Genomic DNA, 10,712 nt, shown 5'->3' on the forward strand with positions numbered 1-10,712 from the left:
AACAAAATCGACATAAAAAATGCAGACCATCCGCAATAGTAGGAATAAAATTAGACGATTCATATAATGTTTCTAGATAACGAAGATTATTGACGGAAACTCACCGATTTCTGGTCTGGCCGGAGTCGTGAATCGTTCAAGGGAAGAAGGAGAGAGAGAAGTGTTAGGATTTTAATTCCATTAAATTTGTTTAATTAAATAACTCTAATATTGTTTGGTAATTAGAGTAAATTGATTATTCCCTTAGAATAAAAAGTAAAGGAATCTCTCTCTATAACTGTATATATACATTTTAATATTATTAAACTTATAATTATTTATTATGTAATGTCATGATGACAACTCGTTGACACCGTGTGACACTTACTTTTTCCCCTGGAGGTGAGCCAGCTAAGAGTCATGCCTCACAATATATGCAAGAGGCACATTTACGGATTAGGGATAATTCATAATTCGGGCAAGAAAAGGGGCAAACATCCACATTTATAGCATACAGACAATCCACACCAATCACACATAACAACAAACAACCCCAACACAAAAAGGGGCACGACACATGAATAATTTACTAATGATTTTATTAATTCAAAGGCATAAATTATACACTCTCAATGCACCAACAGTAGTAGTAGTAGTAGGGGGCACTACTAAAGATGGGAAGAACTAGATCGGCCATAGTGAGAAGTTCCGGGGAGACTAGTCACTCCCTCCTATAGTGTTTCTTACACCAAATCAACGCCCATGGTCAGTGGATGTTACAATGTTCCATTCACCAATGCCCCTTATTGCCTAGACACTCTCCCCTACCCTTCCCCATTACATATATACGCTCTCCCCATTACAAGCTTGAGATTACAACGACTTTCCCCCATTACACACTCCCTTAAAGCTTTAAGAGGGTCATGTTGACATTGTTGTAATAGAACCTGCTGTGAGGGAAAATGTTCGGCGAAAGTGTTTGAAAAAACTTATAAGTGTTTGAAAAATACAGAATAAAAGTTCTACTTTATTATTATTATTATATGTCATTTTAGGTTTTTTAAATTTGTTCATTTTTATACGTTGTTTTGTATTATCAAATCACTTTTGGTTTTTTCAAATTTTCCCTCATTTATAGTAAGGGAAAAGTTTAGCATTAAATACAAATAATCATAATTAAGCTATAAAAATTAATAAAAGAGAGATTTTTTTTTTGTATTGAAGATAAAGATTTAAGAGAGAAGTATTAAAAGTAAGTTAAAGCATCTCCAATCCTCACCAAATAAAGATTGAAAATGCTATATTGTTGGTGGTTAGCTTCAAATCTTCACACCTAAATGATTTAAAAATCATATATCAATCAAATTTGTTAATTTTGGTTTCCACCAATTGGTGAAGACCAATATATATATATATATATATAAAAGATATTTATTGTTTTGAAGAGATTTACATTATATATTTTATAAATTAGTTAATTTAGATAAAAAAAATTTAGGGATTTTTTCTTTGTTTAAATTTTATTGTTAAATATTATTATTAATTATATAAAATTAAATAACATTAGTTTATTATTTTTTAAATTAGTTTTCATTATTGATTAATAATAATCATAATATATGTAAAAAAATAAAATATTAATAAAAATGTTATGTAGAATGGAATAAAATACAAAATATTATTTTTAGCGTAATAAATGGTGTAGTGGGTTTGAAAAAAAAAGAAAATTTAATGTTTGAAAAATTGAAAAAGTAGATGGAGATAGCGAATAGGTTGAAGATGCCTTTAGTCATTTTAATAATCTAATTAATTTTGCATTGTTCTTGATGAAAAACCTTAAACGACATAAAAAAAAAGAACGGATTAAGTAAAAATCAAGAAATAAAAAAAAATACTCCATTTGTTTCATAATATTTGTCTTTTAAGGTTATGACACAAGAATTAAAAAACGTAATTATGTTAACTAAAAGACTTTGTTACCATTGTATTAATTGCATTAATTAATTAATTTTTATCTATTCCTAAAATAAAAAGGCAACTTAAATAGAGGTTTATTTGGTAAAACATCAATTAATGTATATATATTGAATCAAAACGTCAAATAATTTTTTTTTAAATAAAACATCAAATATTATGAAACAAAAAAAATTATATAGAAAGACAAATATTATGAAACGGATAGAGTATATATTAGGTTTGAAAATTATGTTATTTTCATTAAAAATAAATAAATTAATATAAACTCGTAAATTGTGACAACTACGTTTCTAAAAGGCTTAAAACATTATTTGACCACTGATCTATCCAAAATTGTATCATTTGACCACTGGCCTATTATTTGGTCACATTTGGCCATTGACATATCCCATTTGGTGAAATTTCACCCAATTTGTATGAAGACTTAACGGAATCGTTATCTTATTGATAAGTTACGATATTTTGACACTTAAACTTGAAACGTGATATTTCTTAAAGTTTTTTTCCACAGTAGAAATAATTAATTAGATTAAAAAAAGAGAAAAACAAAAAACAAATCCTAAACTAAAATCTATTAAGTTCAAGTGTCAAAATATCATTACTTATCAATGAAATAATGATTCGGTTAAGTTTGAATCCAAATTGGATGAAAGTTCACCAATTTGGAATAGATCACCGGAAAAACTGCTTTTGTGGTATTGAAAGCAATACCAAACACACCTTAAATAATGAGAAAAAAGAAACATAATCGTTAAATAAAATATTATTTAGAATTTGAATAATAATAAATGAGATTCTTAGTTTGGCTTTTAAGTTAAAATTTGAGGAGGGAGAATTAAAAAGGGTTAAGGTGCAAAAATACCTCTAATGTTTTGGGACAGGTGCAATTTTACCCTTAATGTTGGAAGCCAAGAGTAATTTCACCCATAGCATTGATAAATTGGGTCAATTTGAGAAATAATTCATTAAACTGTTTTATCGGTCATGAATCTTATCATCTACACTTCACACATGCGTTATTTTATCAGTAACAAATCACAAACATATGTTGAGATGTGAAAAAAATAAAAAAAATATTAAAAATATATTATCTTTTGTACGAATTAGACAAAAAAATTCAAAAAATTCACCAAATTTATAAATATTAATCTCTAATTTTATTATTAAATTACAAAAAAATATTATATCATTTTTTTAGAACAAATTGATATGCAATTAGTGCAAAATAAAGAAAAAAATGACTGTATTTTATAATAGTTTCTGAAATTAATCCAATTTATCAACGTTAGGGGTAAAATTGCTCTTGGCTACAAACATTAGGGGTAAAATTACGCCATTTTAGACGTTAGGGGTAAAATTGCTCCTGACCCAAAACGTTAGGAGTATTTTTGCACTTTAACCCAATTAAAAATGAGCTCCAACAGCTAGGGGTGGGCAAAAAAAAACCGGTCAAACCGGTAACCGAACCGAAAACCGATAATCCGAACCGAAAAAATCGGTTAACCGAACCGATGGTTTTCTTAATGGTTAAAAAAATAGATAGGTACCGGTTTCGGTTTCGGGTTAGAGTGTTTAAAAACCGCGGTTAACGGTTAACCGAACCGTTTAATAAATATAAATTTAAAAAAATATATATAGGTCATTTGACGACAAAAGCAAGACAAATATAAATATAAATACATATATTATATTGCTTAATACAAATACATATATTATAACATAGATTAATATAAATATATAACATAGATTATACTGTTTTATGTTGTAATAAGTATTTTAACGAAATATTATTTACATTTCTTTATGTTTTAAATATAAACTTAATAGATTGTTTTTTAGTTTGATACTTAGGTTTGAATTCTAAACTTTTATATGAATTCATTTTGTTGGAGGTGATATGTTTTAGTCGCTCTTAAATCACTAAGATTGATTTATTCATATTATTTTTAGAGCACACTAAAATTCTTTTGGAGATGCTCTTAAAACCCTAATCTCGGAGGAACAAGGACGGAGACTATTTTTTCGCCATTTCATCAACGAGACAATAATCGGAGTTAGGGACCCATCTCGGCATATTTGCAACCCTAACTAAACCATCTATTGACCACTGTACGAACTGTGTTCATATTACTTGATTCCAGCTTTACCCGTTAAATCAATGTTGCTGGGCTCTTCACTATCTAGAAGCATCTTAAAACCCCTAAAACCCTAGCTGCCGTTGCCTTCCCTTCCTCACCCATCGCCAGCAACTCCCGCCATGGCTCTGCAATCCACCCGCCTCCGTCGAGGTCTTACCTCACTCTCCGCTCTCCACCGCTCTCTTTACTCTCCGGTCATCCAAACTTCCTCTCCTATTCCCCGAAGCTTCATTTATCCATCCCCGTCGGCACAATTGTCGGTATCTGTGCCCCTCCAATCTCGGTCGTTCACGGGATCGCGCGTTTGTCTCTCTTCTTCGGGGAAACAGTACAAGGTTTACAAGGAGGGAGATGAGATTACGGAGGATACGGTGCTTTTCGAGGGCTGCGATTTCAATCACTGGCTTATTACTGTAGATTTTCCCAAGGACTCGCCTCCGACACCCGAAGAGATGGTTGCCACTTACGAGCGTATCTGCGCCCAGGGGCTGAACATCAGGTAATTTCGACTGTTATTTGTTTCATTACTTGAATATTAGTATATGGAATTTATTTTTGACCGTTAAGAGAAGAATTAGAAGTTTACTGTTGATATATTGGAATAAAAATGTGGTAGTTGCGCTTCTCACATCAAAAGAGTACTCCCTGTCATCCTTGTTCCATCTTAATGGGAAGTACAATAGGAAAATTTTGAGGAATATATATTTTGGGTCTTTGATTTTAGTAAGAAAATATGAATAATCGCAAAATAGATATTATGCTAGTAACAAGTAAGAAAAAGTGCACAAGATTTCAGTTGGTCAAGTCGTGCACATGGAAGTCTTGGTAGGCTTTCATTCTTGGAGTATTTCACTAGCTCATAGCTCATGAAAATTTCCCACGATATAAAAATAGGATTAAAGCACTATATGGCCCCTTACTTATCCAAAATGTTGGTTTTTGGCCCTCATATATTATCTGTTAATATTTGACACCTTAACTATCCAAAATGCTTAGTTTCGCTTCCTTACATGTTATTTGGTACATTTGCCTACTACTTATCCAAAATTGCAGAAATCTCAACCAGTACTGGTTGAGATTTCACCAATTTTGGATAGGTGAAGGGCCAAATAGTGCTTTAAGCCTATAAAATATAAGAGTGCCAGCTTATTTTGCATTTGCTATTATACTGTATACTAATGCATAGTATACAACTATTTTTCTTTTTGTTTGATGGTTTTTAGGTTGTAACTCTTTTTTTTTTTCTTAAAGAATCTTTGGATCTTAATGGTTGATTTTGGAACTTTCCTGTTTTCAGCATTGAGGAAGCAAAGAAAAAGATTTATGCTTGTAGCACCACAACTTATAATGGCTTTCAGGCTGTGATGACAGAAGAAGAGTCAGAGAGGTTTAAAGGTTTGATCTTTTAGCATCTACTTGTTGCAGTAAACTGATATATATTCTTCTTCATATCAGGGTGCTAAATATGTATTTTTTTTCTTATTGCAGATGTTCCTGGAGTTGTTTTTGTATTACCAGATTCTTATATCGATCCACAGAATAAGCAATATGGAGGTGAGGTTTTCCCCATCTGATTTTTTTTTTTCATGCATTATATTTGGATTCAGGAATATATCCAATACTTCTCAATATGTGAAGACTCAGAAGTTTTATCGTATTGTGGCAGTCTGAATTCAATGACTTATTGTCAGTCCTTCCTGTTTTGGTTGCTGATAAGGAAGCAATATGGTACTAACTGTTGTTTTCATTTGTTGACTCGTTTTCTTACAAACTGCACTCTCTGCTTTCAGGAGACAAATATGAATATGGAGTAATAACCCCAAGACCGCCTCCTTATCAGAATAAAAGGGCTGGAAGATTCAATGACAGAAATAGAAACCCTAACCAACCAAGATATGACCAGCGAGGAGGTGCAGCACCAAATCAAGGTGGCAATCCGCAGTATAATCAACAAGGACATACTCAAGGTGGTGGGAACTATGGAGCTCCACAAAGTTATCCACCAAGGCAAAGTTATGGACCTCCAGGTCAAGGAGAGAGGATGCCGATGAATAACAATTACCAGGAAAATAGAGGAGGTTCATTTCAGGGCAACTATAACCAAGGACAGCAGGGCGCTCACTATCCGCAAGATCGAGTAGGAGGTCCATATCAAGGCCGAGGACAGCAGGGTGCTCATTATCCCCAAGCTGGAGTAGGAGGTCCATATCAAGGTCAAGGACAGCAGCAATATCCCCAAGTAGGTCAGAGGAATTTTAGACAAGACACCCAAAATTTTTCTCCTGGACACATCGGAACTCAAGAACAGGGTGCAAATGCTGGCTACAGACAGGGGTACCCAGCTGAAGACCAAAGTTTCTCACAAATGGGACAAAAGAACAAGCATGGGGAGCAGCCACCTTATCCACCACCGATGGGGCAAACTGGGACAAACCAGGTAAGACGCCTTTGCCTTTGACTTGATATTGATCTAAGAAGCAAAACTGTAGGCTTTCTGGTAAAAAAACTGAAATTGTATTAAGTAAAACATCAAGCTTAAGATGCAAAGATCACTTCGTGAGCATGTTCATCTCAAAATTAGTTGGTGATGATGATATGGTTGTCGTTTTAATTCTGTAACTGGATTGTTTTGATTGTGCAGGTTAGATATTAGGAGAGCTTATATGAGATTCTGAAGGGCAATAGAAGAGAATTGTAAATCACTTTGATTGTTCACTCTGGTTGATCGGCAAGAAATTCCATCTGAAACCATATTGAGTGAGCGATGCCCGGTAAATAGTCTTTTAGCTTTTTTGTTTGCGTATGAACTGATTGTGAAACTAGGTAATAAAATTTCCCCATTTCATGTGCATCCACATCGCTGAAGTTTGAATCACTAAGGCTGTGTCTGTTTAAGGATTTTTTGTCCAAATATATCCGACTTTTAGACTTGTTCTCCCTCCAAACAACACATCTTATATTTCTATCTAATTTCGGTTTTGTCCACCCCTGATATTTACAAACACAAATATTGTCTATTTGTATAAATTTATTTATCATTTATTATAACTAACAGAGTTGTTAAGGTCTTGCACCTAATAAGTCCTAGGTGAGCCTCTCTTTAAACGACTCTTGCCTGGTCTTGGCAGGCTCTCCTCAAGGCCGCCTCTTCTACGTTTTGATTAATGATTAGCTTTTTAATTGCTCTCATTAAAATAAAAGATTAATCTCAACCGCTTATCCTATTGAGCAACTTAAATCTAAACCGTTGATCTAAGTAAAAATAAAATAAGAAGAGACAAAAAAAAATAGAAGGGAGGGAAGAAGAGTAATTGACGGAAAGGAGAACATCTCATTTTGCTGTGTGATAAAAGAAACCAGCAGAGGTTTGCTGCAGTTCTAGTATCTTATTTTTGTTGTCATCACTTAACTTGGTGTTTATAGTGTTTATATTACTCCATCTGTTCCACAATAAATGTCTTTCTAGAGATTTTTTTTGTTCCATAGTACATAGACATTTTGATTCAATCCATACACATTAATTGATTTTTACCAAATATACTCCTATTTAAGTTGCTTTCTTCTTTTGAGAATAGATAAAAATTAAGGAGTGAATGCAATGAATAGTCATTTAGTTAAAATTAATTACATTTCTTAATATTTGTGTCTTAACCTTAAAAGACATCTAGTGTGGACTAGAGGGAGTATGTTTTTATGTGGTTTTGTCTTGTTTGTGTGGTTATTAATTCATCATAAGTTGTGCCTTAACTTACTGGAGTATTAGTGATATTAGTATCGAATATTAATGATTAGAAATTTGTATTTTTTTTTTCATTTTCTACGACTTCTTTTTATCTATCTTCAATTTATCAGGTGCACACTGAGCCTTGCAGTCCTCCTTAATGAAAGGATGCAATTGACTAAATATTTTGTATTTACCTATGTGCCTTCAAATAGGTGTTACAAGATAAGTTGTTATAGAGAAAGTATTTGAATTACAAATAGTCTAAACTGAGTCAAGATAAGTAACAAGATAATAGGATCAATATGTTAACCAAATCCAAATATATTAATCGGTTATCATCCTCCCTCAAATTAATGGAGGTTCAACCATTAATTTGTTGCGTAACGGAAGAAATTGTTTTTTTTTGGAAAGAGGCTTTGTGAGTATGTCAGTTTGATCTAATGTAGAGATGTAGCAAACATGTAAGTCCTTAGCAACTTTGTTTCGTATAAAGTGGAAGTCTAGCTCCAAATGCTTCGAACGACTGTGGAAGATTGGATTTGCTATTAAGTGGTTTCTAAATTGTCACACCATAGCGTAGGGCTACATGGCAACATATAAGCAGCATTTGCTCAAGCGCCTGATACTCCACTTCTGTCAACGAATGGGAGTCAGTTCATTGTTTTTTGCATCTGCATAAAACAAGATTCGGTCCGACGAAAACATTGTATCCCGAGATTGACTTTCGGTTATTAATATCACTGCCCCAATCCGCATTGGCAAAGCCATTGATTTCAAAGGAATGTTTATTGCATAATCGTAGATCGTGTGTAGGTGTCGATTGAAGATATCGAAGGATATGTTTTACGGCTTTCTAGTGATCAATGGAATGTCTATTGCATAACCGTAGATCGTGCATAAACTGACTCACCTTGTTAACTGCAAAGGCAACATCCGGGCAAGTAATGGTAATATATTATAACCTGCCAACGATGCTACGGTGAAGACCCAGATTGTGAAAGGGTTCGTTAGCTGTGAGACTGAGTTTGGATGTTGGACACGATGGAGTGAAATTCGCGTTGGAATCGAGCCTCATGGTTGTCTTGACAAGAAGGTCTTGAATGTACTTCTGTTGGTTGAGAAGAAGAGTATTTGATGACCATTATGCTTCCAACCTACAAAAATACGATAAACGATTGAGATTCTTAATAGCAAATTTCCTTTGTAATTTTGATATTAAATGAGAAATTGTAGATCTGTTGTTGCCTGTAACAAGTATGTCATCAACATAGATTAAACAGAATATTTGCACAGTCGCAGTGCGTGGATAATACAAAGATGAGTCTGCCTTAGAACACGTAACCCCAAGTTCAACCAATGTTAGTGTGAGACATTTATACCACATCTGAGGTGACTGCTTTATGCCATATAGGCTTTTGCGAAGTCGACACACATGAGAAGGGTACTAAGGGCTTACAAACACCGAGGGTTGTTCTGTAAACACAAGTTCATCAAGATTACCATGTAGGAATGAATTGGAGACTTCCAGTTGAGTTATGAACCAACCATTGGAGATAGCAGGAAGCGAATTGTGGTTAGTTTGGTGATAAGACTGTAAGTTTACTGAAGGTCAAGTCTAGGGCGCTGGTGAAATCCTTTGGCAACTAGATGTGCCTTGGAGTGTGTTGTATGGATCCGACAGTTTACATCTAATTTCGATAGTAATTAAACATATCGCTTATACCTTACCCATTTCTCTTCTTGATGGAGAGGGTACGGGCTCCCTTCTAGAGTTCTCCTTATATATGCCACCAGGGATGACGAATCCACTGACGTCCCAAGTAACGGTACTTGTCATGGTCCATGCTAAAAATGTAGAAAGATCGGAGATTCAAAGAGAATTATGGCTATTTGATCTACTTACGGGGCAATGGCTACCACAAACTATAGAGCTTCTGACTCTAGAAACCATGACAAGGTCGCATCTTGTGGTGGAGAGAGCGGGAAGCGGGGTGAATCATTCTATTTTTAGTCCTGCTGGCATAGAGCCAACTGATGAAGACATGGATAGACGAGTGTTGGAAACATTGCTAAGATATGGTTACGAGGCTAATAGGCTAGTTTCATCCTAAAAGGAGACACCATTCTCCCATCAGATCTTGAGTTACGAAAAAGACATGCGATTCACACCCCCTACTTTACCGTATTACATAGGTGAAGAAAATCTGGAGGCTTATGTCCGCCGGTATAAAGAGTTTATGGATGTCTGTGATATTAATGAATGAATCATAAGTCGAGTCTTTTCAACAACTCTGGTTGGTCCAGTTTTTAACTGGTTTCAGTCCCTGTCATCAGGATCCATTAACAGATGGGAGCAGTTAAGTAAGGAATTTTATGCGAAGTTTGCCGGATGTATACCGCCAACAATTGCTCGTAGAAAATTGTACGACGTGGTGCAAGGAGAAGATCAACCCTTGAGAGAATATATTGATAAATTTAATCAATTAATACAACAATTGAATCAATAATTCGTAATATAACTTGTGAAAGGCTAATGGAAGACTTGGTAACGAATCGCCTAGAAACTCTCATTGGAGCTAATCGACATGTCCAAAAAATTCATGGATTTAGATGATGTAAAAAGAAAGCACAAGGTGATGTTGAAGAACCGAAATGTTAAAAGCAAGGGGAAAGAAATAACCGAGGCGTATCTCAGAAACATAAAAGAAATATTCGAGAACGACCAATAATATACTCTACTGAATGCTCCCAAGAACGAGATTTTAATGTGGATTGAGAAGAGTCTATATGGGTGAGATATGCAATATCTCGTAACAAAGGCGGGGGTGGGTATAAAGAGAAATCCTAGAGCACATTGCAGATTCCACAGGGTCAATGACCATGACACAAAGGCT

At 34.4% G+C, this 10,712-nt stretch overlaps 1 protein-coding gene across 1 annotated transcript; it reads left to right on the forward strand.

Annotated features, from left to right (window-relative positions):
* The first annotated feature begins 4,018 nt into the window (after window positions 1-4,018).
* On the forward strand, window positions 4,019-7,079 carry LOC136227383 (multiple organellar RNA editing factor 1, mitochondrial-like). Its single transcript, XM_066016026.1, has 5 exons — window positions 4,019-4,593; window positions 5,392-5,489; window positions 5,583-5,648; window positions 5,885-6,531; window positions 6,736-7,079. The coding sequence occupies exons 1-5, from the start codon at window positions 4,214-4,216 to the stop codon at window positions 6,745-6,747; spliced, it is 1,203 nt and encodes a 400-aa protein (XP_065872098.1). The 5' UTR covers window positions 4,019-4,213; the 3' UTR covers window positions 6,748-7,079.
* Window positions 7,080-10,712: the final 3,633 nt, after the last annotated feature.

Source organism: Euphorbia lathyris, chromosome 4 (genome assembly GCF_963576675.1).
Source record: "Euphorbia lathyris chromosome 4, ddEupLath1.1, whole genome shotgun sequence".
Classification (NCBI taxonomy): Eukaryota; Viridiplantae; Streptophyta; class Magnoliopsida; order Malpighiales; family Euphorbiaceae; genus Euphorbia; species Euphorbia lathyris.